The 23,765-nt window shown below is 41.2% G+C and overlaps 2 protein-coding genes across 5 annotated transcripts in view; one reads left to right on the top strand and one right to left on the bottom strand.

Moving 5' to 3' along the window:
• The window catches only part of dnajc17 (DnaJ (Hsp40) homolog, subfamily C, member 17), a 32,920-nt gene that overhangs the window by 1,266 nt on the left and 7,889 nt on the right, over positions 1-23,765 (top strand). The window contains exons 2-11 of one of the 2 annotated variants that reach the window (XM_031279243.2): positions 4,431-4,500; positions 6,472-6,530; positions 6,622-6,709; positions 6,977-7,053; positions 7,739-7,850; positions 8,722-8,771; positions 11,112-11,189; positions 13,003-13,083; positions 13,764-13,883; positions 20,688-20,852. In XM_031279243.2, coding sequence (XP_031135103.1) covers positions 4,431-4,500; positions 6,472-6,530; positions 6,622-6,709; positions 6,977-7,053; positions 7,739-7,850; positions 8,722-8,771; positions 11,112-11,189; positions 13,003-13,083; positions 13,764-13,883; positions 20,688-20,735 — 783 coding nt within the window. In that variant the 3' untranslated portion in view covers positions 20,736-20,852. Of the gene's footprint in view, positions 1-4,430; positions 4,501-6,471; positions 6,531-6,621; positions 6,710-6,976; positions 7,054-7,738; positions 7,851-8,721; positions 8,772-11,111; positions 11,190-13,002; positions 13,084-13,763; positions 13,884-20,687; positions 20,853-23,765 lie in introns of those variants that run through there. The other variant, XM_031279242.2, reaches the window with a different exon arrangement.
• LOC116035883 (cdc42 effector protein 3) lies at positions 17,897-22,447 on the bottom strand. 3 transcript variants are annotated; one of them, XM_031279245.2, is made up of 2 exons: positions 21,997-22,447; positions 17,897-20,339 (listed from the first exon to the last, which is right to left on the bottom strand). In XM_031279245.2, exon 2 carries the CDS (start codon positions 20,173-20,175, stop codon positions 19,552-19,554), a length of 624 nt encoding a protein of 207 aa, XP_031135105.1. In that variant the 5' UTR covers positions 20,176-20,339; positions 21,997-22,447; the 3' UTR covers positions 17,897-19,551. The 3 variants fall into 3 exon arrangements, with proteins under 3 accessions (XP_031135105.1, XP_031135104.1, XP_035850876.1); XM_031279244.2 differs by lacking the exon at positions 21,997-22,447 and adding an exon at positions 21,751-21,927; XM_035994983.1 differs by lacking the exon at positions 21,997-22,447 and adding an exon at positions 21,332-21,703.

Here is a 23,765-nt window from a genome sequence, read left to right as displayed (position 1 = left end):
AAAAATCTGTTTGCTCACCTCTGCACACTGCAGACAGAATTTTATGCCTGCATGGATTTTAAATCAACTCCTTTACATTTCATTTCCCAGCCCAGAGCGGTTCACCATGATGTGATGTCCTGAATCCTGCCTTTTCCCTACCACACCTCTCCTCACAGTTTCCAGCATGTAGAATCCACAAGCCCGAAGGGAAATTAAAATTGCGGCCAAAACGAGGGAAGAAGTTAATTTCTTAATTGGATTTCCAAATCCTCTCTTCCCCAGAGGATTATCCTAGAGGAAGTTAGCAGTTGTGGCTTGGATAGAATTGAGACTGCAACATTTAGACGGCTGGTTCTGTGAGGTCTATTGATGTTCAAGAGTGATAGCGAGGGTTTGTGTGTGTTTAGTGCATTGAGTCTGGGGGGCTCAAAAATCAGTCAAATGTGTGAAAGCAGATGTCACCAGCTGGGCTACTTACCTCAGTTGTTTTACCCACTGCTCCACCACCACTATCCGGCATGTTTCTCACAGAAAGGGGGAAGAAGCTCATCCCAGAGCCTGTTTATGTGGGCTAAGCCACATATGTCCTGTATCTCCTCCTGGTTCTATTTAGCATCTCTTTCTCTTATCACTGCTGTTGACCTTCTTTTGAGCTTGGCTGATAAATGCTGGGGGAAATGGCATTTCACAATCTATGATTTAAGGACTATGGATGACTGGGATTTGCTTTATCCTTGTAGTGCTGAGGAAGACTGTTGCGGAAGGTTAGCCACCATTTAACAAGTTATGCACATGCATATCAGCAGGGCTTGAGTAATAACTGCCTTGTGTGTTTTACCTACCACAGATTGCTTGGTGAGACAATGTCAACAGTCAAGACCGCACAACATTTCTTGTAGTGTATTCAGCTACTTAAATTGTAGTGTACCTGATGTGTTGCAGTGTATCCAGTAACTACATGCCTGCATGATTTACTTCTGACAGAGCATCCAATGACAGGTCAGGTGATTGCATTACATTCTAAAATTGCTTTTCCAATGTAAGCAAAATTATTATTGCATCCGAAGGTGCACTGGGGTACATCATCAGTGATGCAACCTGGGGTCATCAGGTGTTTCAGGTTGTTTCATCGCCTGGGCAACTTATGTTCAATGCATTGATCTGACAGACCTCTTGACATGTGACATAAACCTGAATAACAGATTTGTTAGTTTTCCATTTCAGCTTGGAATCATTAATTTGGTCAACAGTATTTAAAAAAACAAACAAACAAAAAACACAAAATGATGTCATCATGAATCAAGATGAGAAGATTAACTTTTAATGGAAAAGTATCAAAATTCTTGATACCTTTCCATTAAAAGTTAATATAGGATAATACTGAATGAATGCAGAGTTTGACTCAAGGGTTGACTGTCAGGTTCACAAGCGCACAAGCACATAGAAAGTTAATCACAGTCTCGCTGTTTCTCTTTGTTACATCCGATTTTTCTTCTTACTTTTTACTCTCCTTTTCTCAGTGTAGTCATGTCCTCATTGCCCCTGTCCTTGCTCCTCTTCTTCCTTTGTGCCTGTTATTATTTTCCTCCAGTTGATAATGTCCCGTAAATAGCAGAGCGTTGTAATTAAAGAGGATGGACCCATGGCAGATCAGGCAGCTAATCAGCCACTCAGGCTAGGGGCCCTACCAAGGCTGTGCCGAGGCTGCACTAGGACCAGTTTGTCAACTATAATTGGCACCAAAGACTGGTGTAATGAGGAAAAGATGTGGGCATGCAGTTAAGACTGTGGCAGGCAGGGATTAGGGAGGCACAGAGTCTGTTTTCCGCCAGGCACTAACCATTAGGCTACTGTTGGCCTTCTGCTGCATGATCTTTCTTTGATTCCTTGGTTCCTCCTTCTGCAAACTGTAGCGTGGGAAATAGTTAGCATTTCTGCAGCTCAGTTTGTCTCGCCTTTGAGACAAGAAAAAAAGGCATGTGTCAGTCCAGTTTGCTCATCTCTAAGCACAAGGGACAGCGGTTGGTTTCAGCCCAGGAGTTCTTATGGTTTTCTCTTCACATGGTCTTACTCATAATGGATTCAGGAGCCAATCCTAGAAGGTCATGGTGAACTGCACAAAGATAACTGGGACAGTAATTGACTGGATTAGTCCTGATGGAAGATGCCACTCGATCTGAGAGCTCTTATCCACACATGTGCTAACCTCTTAAAAAGTTGGCATGCGTTGGCTTCTACTTTGTAGGACCAAAGGGCTTCAGGGTCTTCCAGCATCAATTAAGGCTTGCGTGTTACGGCATTGATGGGAGTAATCATGTATTATTTAACAAAACAGCACTGGAGGCGCAGTAGAGATGAGATGTCTTAAAGGATGCTAGAGAGTGAAAAGGAAAAGCAAGAAACCGGAGCTAGAGAGAAAAAAAGCAGGTAGGATAACTCAAATGTAGAGACGTGTGTGTGTTAACTAGATCTTTAACTGAACTAAGACAAAGGACAGCATCAATGATGACAGGTTATACTTGTCAAAAAATCTTTGTGTAGGGCAGGGAGTTCTCCAACTACCTACTCATTGCTCAGGATGCATTGGCTTTCATAATGGCCTTTCTTGCCTTTTTGCTTCATCTTGGTCCAAGAGAGGAACCACATTTTGTTCAACTGTACCTGTATACGAATGACAATACATTTGAACTTGAGTTTGACTTTTCATTTCCTTTTTTTTGTACTTTACCAAAAATAGAAAATTGGACAGAGCTATGTTAGCAAGCAAAGACAAAAGAAAAGGGAGAAACAGACAGAAGGAGGATGAAAAGGGGAAGTAGGCTTAGGCCAACAGTAAGCATATGTGTTTGGCTACAGTCCACAGCCCTGTGTGTCAGTCTAGATCTGTAGGAAGGCTCTGTGTGCCAAGCAGCAAGACTTAATATCTCTCAATGATGACTAGTATCTTGGAACCCTCTCAAGGATCCAAGCTCTCATTAACTATTGGAACTACAACCAGAAAAAAATCTGATGTTAACCAAGAAAGAGAAGAAAAGACTTGTGACATTTAGGAGCTGTCTGAGCCACGATAAGCTCCAGAGGGTTCACTGGAAGCTCGTTGCTTTCATGTAGTCATGTGGAGTCTTAGCTCTTGTATCTTGGACAATGGGCATCCAGCCTAATGTGCCTAAGTTGACTGTCATGGAGACTCATTGGAGTTGCTGTTAAAAAGGCTTGGACACGGATGGATTACACCATTCTGCTTTGTTTTCCCCCCAGTAAAGTCTGCTCTGTATGTTTTGGCGCGTATTCTACAGATACAGTTGTGCAAAGCAACCCACAGGGAAACATTGAATATGCCAGAGGACAAGGCGTCAGATACAACTGTTTCCCAGGCATGAAGAAAGGAGCTCCCATATTCTGTGGCCCGTAGCATACTGGCAGAAGATTTGCGCCTATGTTTAAAAAATAAATAAACATGCAGAACGTTGGCATGGCTGATAAAGACTGGTGAGAAAGTGTATGTCAGTGTGTGTGTGCTTGTGTCTGAGCTTAGATATACGGGGGATTTCTTTGCCAAGTCCTTAGCATGCAATGCATGAGCGTGTGTTTTTGAGGTTGTGTGCCGAAAGCTTCTGCGCCGCACTCTTCAGCCCCCTCTGGTCTCCACCAAAAGTTTTCCTGCTTCTCTTCTTTCTCCAGGGCAGAGATCTAATGAAAACCACCTTGTCATTAACTGGTACCTAGAAGGACCAATGAATGGTTAACATTCCAATCAGTGACACAGAGTTAAAAAATCAGCTATAACTAAAACCTCATATGACATTACAATACTCCAAAGTATTGTTTAGTTTTTCCACTCTGGTTCTCTGAACCCCCCCAAAAGTTTTGGCTACACGCCTAAGATATTAATGGCGGCCTTCTCAGATTTGTTACGGACAATGGCACTCTGTTCGTGTATGTTATTGTAAGATTTTTTTAATTTTTTAAGTTTGAATAAAAATGGACTAATACTAGGTTGCAACTCAGGCACACTGGGCAGTGGGCCTGAAAATAGTTATGAATTATTGTGCGGGTAATTCACTGTGGAGTATGTGCCAAGGTGGTTAGATTCCATTAACAACGTGTCGTAAGGACACGAAGCAGAGGATCAGCTCAGGTGTTGATTTGATCCAAACAATACAATCGCAGATTTTTTTTATTTGACCGCAGACCTCATTTCACCCCCAGTGCTTTCATGTCAGACTGTTACCATTTGTGCCATTATTTCAGTGGGACCATCATTTTTTATTCAGACTTTGGTTTTCTGGGCCAAAGCTGACAGGATAAAGATAATTGGTACAAAGAGTAAGAATTCAACTTTCACATGGCCAAAATCTGTGCTTAAGTGGATAAATTGTTCCCTTTGTGTCCTAATCAACATGTTCCACTCTACATAACTCTAGGGGTTCTTCTGTTTTTTCTCCTAGATCAAGAAAGCTTATCGACAGAAAGCCTTGACATGCCATCCAGACAAGAACCCAGACAACCCAAAAGCAGGTGAGTTAGCCAGCAAATATATATTGTTCTTAAAGTATATTATTTCTTTTCTTGGTTGTCAAGCAATTCTGTTATGTTTACGTTCTTGTCTTTTTATAGTCATAGTTAATATTTAATAATAAGCTAATGCACTGTTCAATCCCTGCACTGTTCACTTTGCACTACCACCATTGCACACACTCTACCATAGCACCTTATCATGGTCATTGCATCACTTGGTCAGTCCATACCAGACCTTTGTAATCACTTCACAAATTGTTAACTCTGAATTTCTGTGAGTGATTTTTATGTATGTGAAATAAATGTGTGTGTTTGTTGTGTTATGGTTGTCTAAGCGACTGGATGCCTACAATTTCCCTTGGGATGAATACAGACCTCTGTCAGTCACCTAGTAGAACTGGAACAAGAATTTATTATTTGTTTTATTCAATGTCTGCATTGTTTTCTGAAGAATTAGGGTTAATTGTCTGACTGAACGGCCATCAAGCTCCAGAACCAAAAATAAATGCTCTAGTAGCGAGTAGCGCTCTCAGCAAGTTGTACCCTGCCAGACAGCCGAGCCACAGCACTCTGTAGGGAAATCTAACTAGCGCCTGTCTCCCGTCGACTTTCTAGCCAGACAGAACCAGCCAAACACCAGCAGCACCATCATCATCACCACCACCAGCATTTCCACACTCCATCTTCTTTGGCTTAAGTCCTTCCGCGGCCTGCCGCCAACCAGCATGTCAACAATTAGACCAGGAAATCTCATTGTAGCTTTTTATCGGAAGGGGGGGGGGCACCTTGGACAAAAGACTGGTCATGAGGCATATTTTCAAGTGAGGTTTATGTGGTTGCTGGATGGTTCAGACAATTCCTGATTATGTCAGGAAAAAAAACTGGGAAATTGGTGGGGTTGAGAGGGATAATACAAAAGCAGGGGGTCGGTTTTCCCAGAAATGGAAAAGAAGTGGTTTGGAGGGCCTCAGCACTTGAACCCGCACATGTACAGACTTTGCCTCTATCGCACGAGAGCGGAGCAAGTCTTGGGATTTGCTGCTCCTCAGGGAAAGGTTGTATGCATGGAAGAGGTGACTTGGGGGTCATGATTCCTCACTAACTGAAGACGCCCCCTCACTTTCCTCAACCCCCCATGTTGTGACACTCTGAGCTGCCTAGAGGGCATGGCAGGTCTCCCCCCAGTTGGATTTCATTCCAGCCCATTACATGCGTGTAGGTAACATGACCACCTCTGCTGGCAGCATGATCTCCAGAGCCTCCTGTTAGTGTGCACTGCCAGTCCCCACAGGGAGTAACAGTATCGGTCCGTTAGGCTTCCCATCAGTGAATGATTAAGCCTGGCTAGTATAGTGCAGTAGTGTGGCGGTTGTGTGATGAAGAGTGGGATTGTGGTCTCCGTGTGTGTGTGTGTGTGTGTGTGTGTGTGTGTGTGATGACAACTGGGGAGGTGGGCTTTTGCGTGGTAGTGGTGATTGCAGCAGTGGCCCCTTGAGGTGCTGTAATGGATAATAGATGGAGAAGCCAAGGGTTTGTGTAGGAATGCACGTCTGTGTCATCAGAGGAAACAGGTTTCGTGAGACCTACGGCACCTTTTTAAAGCATAAAATGTCTGTCTCAGGCCCGTGTCCCAGCTTCAGCTTAAAGATATCATGATGAGCACACAAGGCCTTTTTTTAGATGTCATGTTCCCTTTACTTTATTCACGTCACATCACCTTCTACTGTATCTCTTGTGTATAAGGTGCCAAATTGACAAAAATGAACAGTTATATCTTATTATCATCTTATTATTATTATTATTATTATTATTATATTTTAGCCACTTTTTTGTTTTTATATCTCATATTCCACATGTAAAACATTGGTTCCTGAAGCAAAAATAAAATTAAAATTAAAATAAAAAGTGTTTCTGTGTGTATCCAGTAGCAGAATGTTCATAGTTTTTGCTTCTCTTGTCCCTTTCTTCTAGTGGAGCTCTTCCACCAGTTGTCCCAGGCTCTCGAGGTGCTAACTGATGCTGCTGCCAAGGTAAGACGACTGATGCCTCTCAACCTGTCAAGTGCTGATACACACTCACACAGAGACATGATTCATCCTGGTGTCTTAATACTGTTTTTAGGCTGCCTATGACAAGATTTGCACTGCTAAGAAACGGGCAGAAGAAAGAACCAGGAAGCTAGATGATAAGAGAAAAAAAATTAAGCTTGGTGAGTACTTTTCCAAATTGTACAGCATCTCAAGGCTCTTGATTTTAGTGTTTTTGTATTGGTATTGTAAATAGTAATATTAAAATCAGTTTTGTTGTCCTACATATTCCAGGAAAATAACTTTTAAAGTGCTGGGGACTGCTGCATTGAGTGTCTAGTATAGAATTAAACAAGCAGCTGTTAGAAAATAATCAATTTATTTAGCACAGTTTTGTCTGTTTTCTTGTGGAAAAGAGATACGGACTTGTGTGTGTGTTACTTTGACAGACTTGGAGGCCAGAGAGCAACAAGCAGAAGCTCAGAGTCAGGAAGAGGTGCAAAACACTAGAACACTTGAAGAAGAGGTAAGAGAATTTATAGAAAACCATATGAGAGATGATACTGCACCAAACGTTGCCTGGAGAGGATGTCGAAAATACAAAATAAAAATTTCACTATACTACAGGCCTCAGCAGTGATCTGAAAAGAAGGTATTTCAGTGCATCCAGGAAACTCTGAAGCACACCCAGGTGCTTTTATTCTGGTTTTCGTCAAATACTCCATTCTAAATGAGTTGAAATCTTCCAAAGTCTTGGGTCAGGAACAAAGGCTCTTTCTGAGAGAAGCTTTCTTTCACTGCCATATCATAATTATCAGTAAACCCATAAGGTGATATTGCATGACTTGATGCACTTTGTTCAGATAGCCAGTGATAAATAAAAATGTTGTGCGTGCTTCCAAGGTGCGTCATGGCATGTGCTCAGTGTGCTTAATGCATGTAAGAATGTGGCCAGAGGTGGAGGAGGTAACCAGTAGGTGGCACTGTTCCATTTCTGTCTCATCTCAAGGGGTTATTTTTCTTAACTGAAGAAACAAGGTGGTCGGAACACTCCTGGAAACACAGAATAGCAGAAAGGGTGTCTTAGAATGTGAGAGTCATACATACATCAGTGCTTAATGAAGAGTTTAATGAAAGATGCATACTTTGCTGTCAAAACCAGTATGTCTGTTTGTGTACATAATTGTATTGTATGTGTCTGTTTCTACCAGATAGCCCGTTTGAGAGAGGAGGGATCCAGGCAGCTTGAGGAGGAACAGAGGCTCATCAGAGAGCAGATCCAGAGAGAAAGAGAAGAACAGCAGCTGCAAACAGGAGTCTACAGTATGTCCATAACAAGATTTAACCTAGTACAGTCTGTTCCAGTCCATGTTTACCAAACCAGTTCAGTGCAGTCCTGTTCTACCTGGATAAATCCAGTGTGATCCAGGGAAGTCCTCTGGTGAACCCCTATGTTTCCCAACTGTCGTACTGTCAGTCCAATCACAGCAGTCACTAGGTTCCTTGTGGTTTGCCAAATATTATGCACATAAAAACAATAACTGAATGTATTTTTTAATTAAAGATTTGCACTTTGAAGAGGTCTATTTTAGTTTCTTGGCAGAAAGACAACTTGGCAAGATAACATAGGAATGCCAAGCATCATGCATGCATGTACGTACACACACACACACACACACACACACACACACACACACACACACACACACACACACACACACACACACACACACACAGTTATCTATCAAACTTTTAACCCTTTGATAATACTGTTGCTTTAAAGTTTCAGTGTCTCCATTCTGGAGACATGAAAAAAGTGAGTCTTGTAAAATAAGACTATAGAAGTTTGGGTATTTAAAGAAAGTACTGGTTCTTGGCCCGAGACTTAGACCCCTTTTTGTGGCTGAACAATTACTCATGCATAGTCAGCACGTCTTGAGTCTTTCTTTCATTTGCACGCAGTCAGGCCTCCCCAGCCCTCCCCTGGATCCGCGCTCTGTCTGTTTCATCTCAGTGGATCATCTGACTGTAGCAAGAGCCATACATTTACCATCTGACAGCCAAAAATTGCTGTCCATCTGCATGAGTTTACTGCTATTTTGAGTGATACATTTATTTCCTTAACAAAACAATTGTTTCCTTGTCTTTTCACTTCACTGTCCCATCTTCCCTCCCTCATGTTTTTTTTTCTCAGACTCAGGAGTGGAGAGATGTTCCAAGAGCAATGTGACCCCCAAATTGAAGGTAAGGCTTGCACCTATGGGGGTTTTAATCAAGGGATGAGACTAGGAAGGGAGGTCAGGATGAGGGTTGCAGTTCTTGGAGAGTAACACAGGGAGATGGAAAAGAGGAACTGCTCCATCTGAGTGAAAGTGCCGGCAGAATCTCTGCAGGGATTTTGATAGAACCTTAGACATTTGTAATTAATTATTCAGAGACCACATACGCTGTCTCACCAGTAAGCGCACATTTAACGCCCATTCCTCCGGAGTAGTTCCAACGTCGTCAGGAGACCTGTAACTATGCCAGGAGAGGGCTTATTATATTTCCTCCTGGAAACTGCCCAGCCTGTGCATATTAACGGACACTGGGGATGTTAACAAATGTGTTTTGACATTAAATCTGGTTTTAAAATTTGATAACCATCTAGTGCATTTGTGTATTCAGTTAGAAAAACAAACGGCAGCCGTAAGACTGACAGTATCACGGGTCACGTTGAAGGACATGGGAACATTACTGCATAAATATATCTCAGAGACTGGCTCTTGTCATGTTGACGTTAAAAAAATAAAATGTTCTGTTTTAATTGCATCCATTTTTTTAAAAAATTTTTTAATTGTCTGTCTTGTGTTGTCTCTAGACTTGAAAACAGCGTTTTTTTTTATTTGATTTCTTCTGTCCTGTCTTATATCTTTAACCTGATTCAAAATGATCCTTGTATTCAAGATGAAACACATCTCTGGGACTATTCGACAATTGATGTTCAGCAAAATTATTGACTGCGTTGTGGGCATTTGCAGTGACTCTGACGTCAATCATTCCTAAAAAATTAATTTCAGCGACATTTGACATTATTCCACTGATATATTCTGAGATCTAGTTTTAGTGATGCAGAAAGCCATTTGGTTTGGTTCCACTAATATCTTTCCTATCTGTATATTTATTTAAACTAGGAGCAAGTTGTGGGCTGAAACCGCAGACATCACATCATGCAAATACTTTTTTAACATCTTATTCGAAGATTAATGGGTAAGAAGGTTATCAGTGGGTACAGGAGACTGCTCTTGGAAGGAGAATGTACATTGTCAACTGTAATTGTTGGTAAAAGAACGCTATGTAGACATGGAAATTCCCAGAAATCCTGTTCTCTGACAGTAAGCAGAATGTTGGAGCTGAATCAACACTTAGTGCTTGCCATTTATAATTCTACTTTAAGCAGTCAGTGTGATATATTGGCTAGACTGCTGTTCTTTCTACATGGATAGGAGAAGTTGCACAATATCTCTTTTCTAGGAGTATGGGAACTCGCATCAGCGTTTAGTGACAGGACTCCAAGCAAGTCAAAGAATTTGATAAATGATCTTGTTATCTTTTGTGGAGGTTCATTGGAGCTGTTCAGCTCTTATGCAGAACATAGTTGTACTATATGGTAATTTCTAAAACAACATTTACACAGTGCAGTATGGCAAGTATCATGAATGAAAAATTGTTGCACAATCATAAGTTAACCACAGTTCAAACAAAGACAACACATCTCACATCTTTCTGCCCATTGCAGAGTACCTAAGGTGACCTGCTTTGGATTATTTAGTCATTATTGTGTCTGGTGTCGTGCTTTTTCTAATAAGGGACGAAGTTCCACTCTCGTTACTTACGGCTTCTGAACTGGTTGCAGTTCCACTCTGGTTCCATATAGGGGGCGCTCACAGGCAAGTGCAGAATGAATGGTGGTCTATGGAGCTATACCCCTCAAAATCCACTTTTCTCAGGATATAATTTTTTGTCTAGTAATTTGAATGTTGCATTTGAAAGGGGAGGCTAAGAAAATACACACTGCTGGGTGTTTTTTTTTAAAGTGGCTTTTTTGTTCTAAAAAGCCTTTTAAAATGTCAGTGACGTCCTACACATCATACGGCCAGAGATACTACTTAACGGCAAGCTCTGAGTCACTTCCTTTTTTCTCTCGAGGCATCGACAACAGGCTCTCCTTGTCAATACACATGCTAGAAAGAGGTTTGCTAATGTTTTGAAGACCACGCCGAAATATTCACTCTTGACATTCTCGTTCCGCTTCGGATGCCATCAAGTGGGGTCTCTGGTCGTAATCAGTCCTTCACTGACCAACAGCATTCATTAGCAGAATGCTAGCGTGTTATGGGCAACAACGACTCAACCTGTAAGAAATTGAAAGGACATAAGTACTCGTTCATTCAACTTTCGACCTATAATCCATGTTGAACTTGCAAAAACTACAATCAAATCTGAGATTTCTCAACGACAATCAGGCGAAAGAGAAAAATTTAGCCGTCTAGCTCCATTGAGTCACATCAGTGTAATCAGTTGTATTCTTCTTTCTCATTTCAGTTAAAGTGGAAGTGTAAAAAAGATGACGAGACGAATGGAGGCTACTCTCAAGACATTCTTTTCAGACTTCTACAAAAGGTACACATCCTAAAAATTAAATCATTGTTCCACAATGTTACAAGAGGAATCATTTATACAGCAAAACACTTAACTTGTCTTGCCTTGCGTTTAGAACTCCTTATCTTTTCACATGACACATTAACAGTAAGCTACCATTTGGGTTGGGTAATATAATAAAATAAACCTTAAGGCTACCGAGGTAACAATCCTTTTAATATATCTATATTAGGACATTGCAGGCAATTTACTATCGCAATATAAAAACAAATACATAAATTGTATAATGATAAAATTTGATCTCTTTATCCTTGGTGTCCCAAAGCAGAGCTCCATGGTAACAAACTTGCCTGCAGAGTCCGGCCACTTTTGAGGTCTGCATGACATCAGCGCTGTAGATTGTTTTATTCTTCCCCTTAAACAAGGCTCATTAAGTTTTGTTGCAGTGAAAGTGCTGAGGGCAATGTTGGAGTGCCTTTTTAAAGCCATGCACGACATTGTTTGTGCCCCTCTTACCAGGTGATTAAACAGTGCTGAGGGAGGCATTAGGAAATGTGCTCTTCTCATGCAACCCAGTACCACCTAACGCCATGATCGTCACAAGGGGTTTTGGTAGGGCATAGGTTGGCCTTAAATGAGGATAGGGCAAGTGTCGCTGACGTCAAGATGTCCATAAAAAGGAGTATGAATTTCTCCTCTGCACGAACTCAATCAATATGGCTCCAGGCAGAAGGGCTGTGTCATAATAAAGACTGTGGGAACAAAAGTGTTACTCCTTTTTTAAATTCTTAAGCAAAGGGAATACATTTTAGAAAAAAAGATTTTGTTTGAGATGGCAAGCTCCAATGAGTGACAGTTAATAGTTTGGGCAAGTCAAGCCACCACTGTGTGGGAAAGTATGGTATGTGTATACTTGTGTATGCATACGTGTGCAGACTTGTGTACTTTGGCTGCTTGAAATAATACATCTTCGTTTAAGGGGGGAAAAAAAACATGTTAAGATATTTATTTTCTATGAAACCGAGGCCTTTTGAGAGTCTCCTTTGTCACTGTTGGCTTGCTCCAAACTGTCCTTCGTAGACCTTAGCATTCCTGGACTTTCCCCTTTCCCAGAAAGCTATATTTTCACAGGATGAGATTCCCTAAAGCCACGTCCATCCTCCTGCTTTAGGCGGGGAGAGGTTAATGACAAAATGCCTCAGTTATACATAAAAACCCAGAGGATTAAAAAAAATTGCTCTGCTAATGGCTGCCTATAATAGGGATCTGTTTTGTCTAATCTGCTGACGTGTTTCTAGCCTTCCTCCTCATCTCTCCATCTTCCTCGGACAGATCAGGGAATGTCTGAGATGCTCTTTGCCCTGTTTCCTTTTTTGGCCAACCTATTCTCCCAGTTCTGATTTGTGGCAGGGAGTTGGATGAGAGCCATTTCTAATTTCAGCTCATTGATGCCAAAAATATTGTTTATTAAATGTAGTCATTGCACAAGGAGTAACTAAAATGATCCAATATCACCTCTTATCTCTTGAGAAATTACAGTGGTTTCACTTTTGTTCATGATGAATGTTCTTTGCAGTGTTACTGGCTCGGTCCCAAACACGTGAACCCTATCATTAGAGATTAAGTTTAATAACCAAACACATATTCAATCCTAACTTTTATTCCAGAAGTCTGTTATATTCACCTGTGTTTTCAGTTCTTCAGTCTGCATAAGCTTTGTGTTTGCATGGTTATTGTTTGTGCCGTGAAAGAAAATACTAATTTAATTGTTCTGCATCTCTTCTCTTCCTCTATTTGACTTTTCTTTTACTCTCCCATTTCTTACCTTTTTTAGTATGGGGATGTTTCAAATGTGATTGTATCGAGAAAGAAGAGAGGAAGCGCTGTGGTTGAATTTGCAACAGTGAGAGCAGCTGTAAGTACCTAACTCTTCCCCGGTCAGCGTCCTCATTCTGTTTGTTCAATAATGGAAATCTTCAGCAAAGCAGACATTTGCATGGAGCCACATTTGTTTACCACTCACTTGCCTCGAAGTCTCTAGTCACCTGCTGAGTTTGATTATTACTAAGAATGACAACTGTCAAAGACTTCCCAGCCTCAGGGCAGTTTCGCCGACCTAAACGGATGTTTTAATCATTCCGTAGTGTAGAGATCTCTGTGCTGATGGGAACCATTGGACGGAAGAACTTGAGCCGCTTCATTGTTCCACACTGTCTGGATCCTCAGGCCCTTTGTCGTGATGTTGTACTATTTTGTTGTGGTTTCCTCCCCACAACGTGTGGTTTCCCTCCAGAGAACATGTCTGCCAGTCCACACGGATCTGGGCACAGGTTCTGTGGTCTCTGCCTGCCCATCTCCAGGTCCCAGCCTAGCTCTGGGAGTTGGCCCAGTTACAATACACCTTTGTCCTCGTCTACACCTGTTTTTCATATGTAGCCTATATAATACCCAGGTGTAGGATGGATACAACACAATTTTTTTACAGCTTTCAGGACAAGGAGAATGGTTTTTTTTTTTTTTTTTTTCTTCTTCTAATAATATACTGGTAGAGAAACCATCCGAAGATCCACTAACAAACTTTTTTATTTTTTTTAGGAGCTGGCAACTAAGAATGAAAGTGGCCTGAGTGAAAATCCTTTGAAGATTTCATGGCTCGAAGGACAGCCCGAGGTTATTGCTCCAGCATCTCAACCTGGCCAGTTCATGTCTTTACAGGTACCAGTATAACCCAAAAGTGTATTGTTATAATTCTCTTCCTCTCTTGTAAAGCATATCAGCTGTATGTTACAAAATCTTCCCATGTACACAGCTTCCAACACAAATACTATTGCCTAAACACTGTCCCACAAAGTGAAGTATGTAAACCTTCTGAGGAGTGGTGCTAATATTACCCCAGTGCTTGCACTCCCCTCGCCTGGTCTAGAGCAATGTGTTTGGTTAAATGGGCCTCAGTTTATTTGCTTTGGAGTGGTGAGGCACTGGCCCAAAGCACCCGGTCAGCTACTCATTAACAGGCCTGACCTGGGAGATCCTAGGAATGCTGTGCTTTACATAGCAACCAAGAAGAAGCAGTGTGCGATAATGGTAGCCTGGCACGTAAGACCTGGGTCTCTATATTGCTATTAATGATAAAATAGTATTTTTTCTTTTTAAATTTTCTTTTTGATTATTGAACATTTTAACATCTTTCTTCTGAGGGGTCGGGGTCTAATTTTGAATTTGAAGGATTTACCTTCTTCCAAACCTAAAATGTTTTATTGAGAAAAATTATCTTAAAACATTTTCCCTCTGATGTGTTGCCTCTTGTGATTCGGAAATCACAGTAGTCCGTACTGCAATCTCGACTTTTTTTAATTGATTTTGCATGCCTAATATTTTGTCTTTTGCTGCCAGACCACATGCAGACACCAAAGGCACACTAACTCTTTTCCTGTCCATGATAATCTCATTTCAACTATGTCCACTGAGAATCTAAGTTTTTCTTTCTTGTCATTAGATTAGTATGAAGTAATGTTTTTCCCTGTGATGTACTTTTCCTATATTGTGATCTTTACCTGTGAGAGATTGGCGATCGGTAGACTCTCTCCGTCTACTTATCTGGGTCTCGAGAGCTGCTGCTGAACTGGGTTTCACCCCTCAACTCAGTGCGGTGTCTCAGTGACCCCCCCCCATGTGAGACTCTGCATGCACACTGGGACTTGTCACACTAATCTCTTTAAATGTTATTATGGTAAATCGGGTTGCCTTACAGATATCCAAAGCTGATTGCTTCATCTTTTTTTTTTGTCCTGCACTCTAGAATAAAAACATTACTATGTCCGGGTAATTTTCGCATTAGCTCTCAGCGAGAATACTTCTCATTAAAGAGGCCCCACATGACATAATGGGGTGAACCAGTGTAGATATTAGTAATGTTGTTCCACATCTGGCCTGGGGTCAGTGGACATGGGGGGCATTTGAGAAAGAGAGATAGAGGTAATAAGAAGCCAAAGCATTGGAGGTCCTTCTCCCCGGACTCTATCTGAAATCTAAAAATCAGATTCCTCTCCTGTCGTCTACCCCGCCATTGCCCCACACCATCCAGCTGCAATCACATAGGAGCAGCTTGGGTGAGGACTTGCTTCTTTAACCTCATCAATCCAAACAGTGCTCAGAGAGTCAGGGTCTCACTACAGGGAGCTCAGAGTCACAGATGACTCAGCCTCAGCTTCAGTTCCAGCACTGCTGTACTCACTAAATGAATCTGGGGCCTAATTAAGAGTGGGGAGTGGGTGGTTATGACAGCACATATGACATAATTTATACCAATCCCACTGCATTCACCTAGTTTTACCCACCATGGGTATTAAACATTTCAAAATAGGGAAGGGCCACATCTTCTACACACCTTGTGGTATTCCTGACTTAATTCAGCCCCATCTTTTGGGAAAGGATCTAGTTTCATCTCCAGACTGTTCTTTGTTGTGTCTTTATCCTTTTGACAGACGTAAGTGCTTAAGTCATTCTCATTAACGCTAGCATTTCTTCTAGCATTGTATTGCTGCAAATCTTTGAATTCTGAACGAGTCAAGGTGCTTGACTGAACCTGAAGTAAAGATAATACACTGTTTTTTTTGTGGTGTGTAATTATGGCCCGTGTGGGGTGCAGGGCTCAGATAATGTTTAATGAGAGCTGTGAACGGCTGCTGCATCAAAATATGATTTCACGTGTGTGGCTGATTGAGTCTGACGAATGATTCATATCTCACCTTCCAGACTGTCTTGGATATAGAATCACTATCTAACCATTTGCTTTGTCTTTGCCAGACGTAATGTTTGTGTTTCCGTAGATATAATACCATCGTTAATCACTGTGTCTTGATTCATGGTTTATTGCGTAGTTTAGCGTACCCACATTTTTAACGGAAATCTATCATAAAGGATTTTAATTTGAGCTTTCTACGCCTGCTTCTTCCATCTAGAGCTGAAGAGGCTTGTCACGACACAAACCAGATGCAGCAGATCAGCTATTCTGGGATTGTTTTTCCAGCCCGCCAGTGTGCTAGTGCTCGAAAAGTGCACTCTCACCTAAAATAGCCCCTAAATCTGGATAAGATGCTCTGTATGTGGCCATGCTGTTGGCACATTCAACCTTGGTCTCCCCCCCTCTCTAAGTGCAGATAAGGGACTTCTAAGAAGGAGACCAGCAGGCTTTTGTATTTTGCTGTGATCAGACCCAAAAGGAGGAAATTATATTAATAATATTGTGTATCACATTTGAATGGATATAGGAGAGAGATGGGCAGTATATCTCATTATGTGCATTTGGAGTTATTGGTGATGTATAGTGTACATGTAGTGGGACCCTCAAGGAATAAAAGACCATACAGTTCATAGAAAAGATACACTGGTTTACAATAGCTATGTGTTTGAATTTTTTTCATCAGACACAGAATAAATTGCCCGGTGTGATTATAATGTGGTAAGATTTTCATAATTATTGTGTGTACACCCAGTTCATCATGCGTGTCATGAGAGGGAATAGCTGTTGTGGATTGGCTTGGCCCTCACCATCTATAGCCTGATAATACGTTCTGACATGATACAGACAGCATAAACAATATCAGTTTAAAAAAAATCCCCTTTTTGTGTGTAAAACCATGCAGCATATTTCATTAGCATTGGGTTGTACTGGTAGATGCAATTACAGTAGACGGACACATCTCTTATTTCCCAAAACAATATTTTTAGTTCTTTAGTTAGTACCTGACAAAATAAATAACTCATAAATGCAACTCTTTAGTGAGATGACAGGGTTTCTTGGTATTCGGTATGAAGTTTAGATTTTTGGAGGGGGAGAAGTAGTACCAGATGTGATCGGGATACTTCACAGCTCGGGCCAGTTTGTGCTGCGCAGACAAGATAATTTGTCCTCCATTACAGACTCTTTCTTCTCAAATCAGTCATGTGGCTGAACACTTTTTGAGCACAAGTTTGTGATTCTTCACACTGAGCACTCTTGTGTAGACAGAGTCATAGCAGCCAAGGTCTATTGTCTGCAGGAAAAGTTCATTCTTGAAAGTTATAAAGAATAAGGATGGGTTTTCATAAAATGTCTGTTTTTTATATCAAGAAGGGCTGAAGAGCATTAAAAATACGTTGTTGGTATTTTTTTTTTTAAATATTGTTTTTTATAGGTTAACGTTTTTTACCCTTACTTAGTATTCAAAGTGTCTGTCCGACATGGCACAATTTTTCTTTCTTTTGCGAATAAATGAGGCTTTGATGGTTAAGGGCCATTATAGCAGACAGGGGAACACTGTCCAATGGAGAGTCCGTCTGACTGAATAGCTCTTCTCCTGCTTATCTGGAAAAGGCAGGCTGTATAGAAATGTCTGACAAATTGCAGACACACCCTGGTTAGCTATTAAATGTCACCTCTTCATGGTACAGGTGTGTCACAGAGCAGGGCATGTCTAACAACTCAGCAGTTGCTTCAAAGCTCAGTTTACTGTGTTACAGTATTTGTGACTAGGTGAAATCCTGCTTGACATGTTGAAATAATGTTGTTGTGGTGGATAATCCAACGCTATAATTTCTCTAAAAACTGTTAGGCAAGGCTAATTGCCTCCACAGTGACAGTTGAAAAGCCAACTAAATGTCTGTCCATCAGGGTGTGTAAACAATCGTATATGAGCTTTCTTAAAATGTTGACACAAGCAGTTCTATCCACGAAACCACTAATCGTGGAATGTGAAAGATATTTTTCTTTACTTCCCCCAAATACAAAACAGTACATTTTTCAATGCAAAAAAATGTTTCACGATGTGTTATTGTCATAACATATACAAGGAAAATGGTCAGTGATATCCACTTTAAAATGGGAGATGGCAAAACAGATATACAGTGTAGACGTACCCACAAACATGGCTGTTTCTGTTTAGACATGCATATAATTCTAAATCTATTGCTAGAAGTAGGACACTTGTGGTTTGTATATATTTTGCAGCATGACCCGTGTGGAACTTAGGAATTTGACTGGTTCTGGGTTTGCCCCACAGCCTTTCCTGGCAACCCCCCACTAAGGCAAAGACTGAGGCTCTGTCCTGACTCTCCTCTCCAAACCTGAGGAAAGTGGACCTAGGTTGTCAAATATAAATTGCACAAATCTCAGTTTGACGAGCAACTGAGAGTTTTGCGTGCTTACATGTACATAGAGTACATATATTTGTTTCTCTTTACTTTTGTGCCAGTGTATATGTGACATTCAAGCGTGCTTTTTTCACATGTTGGCGGACTGTTTGGTCAGAAGGTAGTGTTTAAACCCTCATCAGGACCTTTGCTGCAGTAATGGATGTCTCTGGTCCTCCTCCCTCGACACCCCCTGCATATGTGGAAGTATCACATTACCCTTTACCACTTTCCTTCTCGTGCGCCACTCACCAGAGCATTGGACTCTGATTTGCAGCTAAGAAAACAGCCTGTTCCGGCTTTTTATTTTTTTCCGTCTAAGGTCTTAGACCTGTGGCCTGGCTTGGTCTGGAGCCCAACCTGCCACCACTGGCTGGCTTTTATTGGAAGCAGAGCTAAGTGTTTGTTTTCACTGCATTGTTGGGAATGAGAGATGGGGGGTACCTCGGTCTACCTTTGAGTGGGGCCTCTGGGATGCGTGCGGAGGAAAAATTGCCCTCTGCACACAATAGATTGGCAAGCACGCCAAGAGCCAAGACATCACAGCTCGAGGACCTTGGATTCCAGCCGCAACTTTTCTTTTCTTAAACACAACACTCTTAAGCCTTAACAGCCGTTTTCAGTGCTGTGCTGTGTGGGGGATTACATTGGCAAAGGAAGAACGTTAAAGAAGCTCGAAAATATGTTGTGCTTGGAGTTTGACATCCGATTCGATCCGATTCGATTATTAACTTAACCATTGTATCACCTCTGTAAGGAGTGATTTTAGGGAGAATATTAACTTTGTGTAATTGTATTTTTTTTGTTTAACCTTTTGAGATTATGTTTATTTTTTAACAAATGCTGTGGACCACACAATATCTGGTGCTCTATAAAAGGGTAAGCTTCTTATCCTAGAAATTTACTGTATCAGCTACAAAAAGTAACATCTTTTACTGAAATAAACAAAAGTCCTGTGTCCTGTGTATCCGTATTGTCATAGTAGATTACCTCCATTAAAATTTAGGTGAGGCAAGTTCTCACCAAAGGTTATTTGTCTATATACTTGTTGCCCAGGGATCATAAAATCAGATATCTCCAGATTTATTTCCACAATAACCATCACTTTAGGATATTGGTTTTCCATAAAATCAGGAGTGTGTTCCTAAGAAGGGTCTCTTATTGTTCCAAACGTTTAGTAAATCTTTGATCTAACACCTGGCTACTATGCTGTCTAATTGTGGTGTTTGTCCATCACCTGGAGAACATCATCCAGGATGGAAGGGCCCAGGTCGAAGCTGAATGAAAAGCCACTGTCTTCCTCCTTATGCTGTCCAACAGTTTTGTCACAGGTCTCTGTGGAGTCTTCATCCTTGTCTGAATTCAGGCTTCCCCGTCCAAGGCTGTGAGCCAGATTTGGAGCGACATTATTCCCTCTTTGGTACCCATCCTCCTTTTCCATCTCTGCTTCCCCTTCCTCACTGTCCAGCAGTGGCATAGAGCTGCATTTCTTTCTCCTCTGGGAGGTGTTGTGCACGTGGCCTATATGCAAGTCGGGGCTCTCTGAGCCCTCGGCCTCATCCAGGTTCAGACGAGGGGGCTTTGGCGGTGGAGGGCAGGCCAGGAAGAGATTCTGCTCGCTCTGGGAGCTTCGTAGAAGCAGATTGTGGCCCATCTTTAAGAAGGAAAGGTCTCCAAAGCTGTCTGTGTGGGCATCGTTACCAATATGTGAGATGTGGCGGAAATCAGCCAGTGGTAGGCTAATCATGTTGACAGACAGCACCTCCCTGCGCTTGAAGTTCCTGCTGGACCAACGACCAGAGGATGGCTTTCTGTACAATGATGTTCTAAGTGGCATCTTGGCAGATCTGGTTGAGATAGACCTAAATGTTTTTATTTATCCTTTTTTTTTTTTTTTACTTATTCTTAGTCTTTGTATCCTTTTGTATTTCCTCTTTTGTTTGACACTGAATCCTTAGTGTTGAAATGTGAAATGGTGAATGCTAACAAGCATAGTTCCATCTGCATCAAAACACAAGAAAAGAGAAATTATTTAACAAAAAAAAAAAAGTGTTATATCAACTTTATAACACTGCATTATCAATTACTTTTTGATAATCCAGGCTTCCCTCACATCATGCTAAAATATGGAGCAGGTCTGGAATTCAACACCAGATGTAAGTATTGGACTGATTCAGTCTGCTTGATGTGAATCGGCAGCCATTGTTTAGAGATTGCACCTGCTCCACTTGATTTTGATTTATTAAAGTTCAATATTATTTGGCAGCAGAAGGATTTTCCAACAATGCTTTGAAGCTTCCATTTCTAAATATTTACTTTTCAAATCCCTGTTTTTTCCCATAAATGCAGGTGTGGTCTGCTGCCTATCCTCTAAAGGAAGTCTGTCAGCCTACTTAAGACTTCCAGTAACAAAAGCAACAAAAAGGCAGAGTCCCACATGGTAATTGTCCTGCGTGTAAGTGAATCATACCTCTTCACATTTTGTTTTGGGAGAACATGAGGTTTTACCGTAACGTCTGTCAGAAATCATGATAACTTCACTTTTTGGAACACATGTTTCTGATTCTGTGAAAAATACAAATAGCTGGGGTGCAGTCAGTTTATTTTGCTGTCGTGTGAGAGTAATGCAGTGATTCTGGATGTGGAAGTTAATAAAATTAGATTTTTATTCAACATCACACTGTAGGCATTACATTTCAAAATAAGTAATTTGTTTTGTAATGTAGTTTGGGGATTTCATATAAAAGATTTACATCCACCAAAAACTTCTTGGTCCAATTGAAACAATAACACTTAAAATGAATGCTTAAGTTTGTCAAAAAAGAAAGTAATTTTGCCTTCCGTGACCTGTAATCATTTTATTGAGTAAAACAGAACTCAGTTCATCAACGCTGGCATGTCGATTAGATAATCTGCCCAGTGTCTGTGATTTTTACGGTCTCTCAAACAGCTTTGCCCACATTAGATCTGTGTTCGTGACTTGAAACACTCACTCTGTAAATTTGTATTCCGCTACAGCAAACAGGTTTTGTAGGCCTGTAAAGGTTTTATCGGCACTTTAGTAGCAGCGGGAGACTGGAGAGCGTGGACACAACAGCATTCCTTTCCAAACATGTCAGTTTGGCCAAGGAGGAGTTGTAGGATTTCTGCCATGAGTATCATGTCCAGGAAACACTTCATGGCCAAGTAAAAATTAAAGAAGCCCATAAAAACAGATTGGCCAAGAAACAATTTTTAAATGATCTTCCTCATTGCTGCCATAAATGATCCATCTTTGAGACGGATGAGGAATCAGATGGAAACTACAACCACGAGTTAAAACAAAAATGATTCCAAGGATTTTCTTTTCTTGGAGTTATTTGTCTAGTAGGATAAATAACAGTGTGGTAGATACAGATTTATAAGTCCTTACCTGTCTTGCTGAGCAAATACAGGAAATTTAATCCAACCCATTCACACACGTCTCTGTCAGGAAACTAGGCAGTGTCTACGTGCACACCTTGACAAACTCTCCCTCGACATGATAGGGCTTGTTCAAAGGTTACAGAGAAGATCTCATTGTGCAGCCTTGAGACAGAGTAAGTAACTTTTTCAAAGTGACACAACCAAGTCAAATTTTACATTCAGTTGCAGCATTTAGCTGCCAAGTGACTCTTACCTTTGTGTTTTCAGTCCTTGGACATTTAATCCTTTTTTTAAGCTAATCCTTCCCAGTGTAACCTCCCTCTTGCATTGACGAGCTCCCCAGGGGTGTTGCTGGTGAAAAGCCTTCTTTGCCTAAGAGATAAGCCAGGTGAGGTCAGAGTACAAGAGCTTCTCTTAAAAAAAAATCTTACTTTATGTCTGCAGTCATCCCACTGTAGAATGGTTGCAAGCCATCAGATGATGTCATCCTGATTGCGGTGTGAGTTGGCCTTTTAGTCATAAGTATTAAAGTCCTGCTGGTTGGTTCGCTTCACCCATTACCTGCCTGAGAGTGGGTGCAAAACAGGAGCTGCTGATTTAATTCCTGCGATATTGCGAAATGTAGGAAAAACTATGGTGCACAACTCCTTTCAAGAGCGGTTTGTGAAGAGGGGAAGAGTAAAAGAGGATGAGTTTGATTAGGTTAGTGAGTGTACAGCAGGTTGTTTGAGTGTGTGTGTGTGTGTTTCACAGATTGTGCGCTTATGTCTAAAAGGAAGTCATAGTGAGCAAACAGGTCAGTCACTCAAAGGAGGGGGTTAACTGATCTCTAATCTCAATGTCATTGTCCCTGTGCTCTGCTGATTTCCTGATTTCCTTCCTGCTGTTGGCATGTCTAAAGCCCCAGAGTCAAGCCCACTCCACAGGCCCTTCTGCCTGACTGGAGGCCTATAGCTTATCTATGTAATCTAAGCACACTATAACACAAAGACATGTATGTACAGGCACGTTGCACAAGAGAGATAACTTGTTGCATTTCCAATTCTCACGCCTCCAGCATGTTGTCTTTGCCTTTTGGAATCCTATAGCAACACAGGAATGGAAATTGTGTCAGAGCAGCAAATTTTTTTTTTTTTTTTTTTTTTTGTGCTATGGAATTTGTTTGTGTTACAAATGGCAGGGTTAAAGCATTTTGTTGTGTTCTCAGAGTCAGTAATTGTTACTTTCGTTGATCATGCCCTTTTCTTTGTGTATCGGTTTGGAAAGATTATTTTTTGAACCATATAATCTTCTGCAACCTGTGTCTCTGTGTTTTAAGGAGAATATATTAAAACCAACACGCCAGCATGCTTTGATATCCCAAACACGTCTTTATAATGAACATTGTGTTCCAGCAGAAAGGAGGACACAGCTGTGGATCCCTCTGTCAAGAGTCTCAATGCTTCTCCTTGTTTACTAGACATGCATGGTGGAAGGAAATGGACAAATCATATATTTCACTACTCCTCCAGTCCTTTTTAAATTGATCCAATAAACAATAGGCCTGCCGCCTGATTCTCACTTGTTCTCCTGCTCTGCACACCAGTGCCAGACCAGTCTGCAAGACCAGACACAATTACTCACGCAAATGAAATTATCATAACATTTACTCAAGACTGAAACGGAACATTTTTGAACATTTCTCTTCTGAGAACCCCCTTCCTTCTTCCACCTACAACCACAAAGCTGCTTTCATGCTAGAAGACAATCAGGGTGAAGAGTGAGTGTTATACGCAGTATTGCAATGACCTTGCAAGACCTTCAGTCTGACAAAGGTTGGGCTCACTCTTGTGTTGTCATGCTATGTAGCCGCTGGGCTTATGCGTTTAGCTGGATTTCTGTGTAAGCCTCTTTTCTAAGGCCTGACCATAGCGGGCAGTGTGGTTTGATGCAGCTATGCTGGGCCTAAATTCTGGGATGCTGCATGTTTTTGTTGTTGCAGGATAAAAAGTGTTTCCAGATATTGCTTTGACTGGCGCTAGA

The sequence above is a fragment of the Sander lucioperca genome, chromosome 18 (genome assembly GCF_008315115.2).
Source record: "Sander lucioperca isolate FBNREF2018 chromosome 18, SLUC_FBN_1.2, whole genome shotgun sequence".
Lineage (NCBI taxonomy): Eukaryota > Metazoa > Chordata > Actinopteri > Perciformes > Percidae > Sander > Sander lucioperca.
Note: the sequence above shows the minus strand (reverse complement) of the source record. Positions and strands in the feature narration are given on the sequence as shown.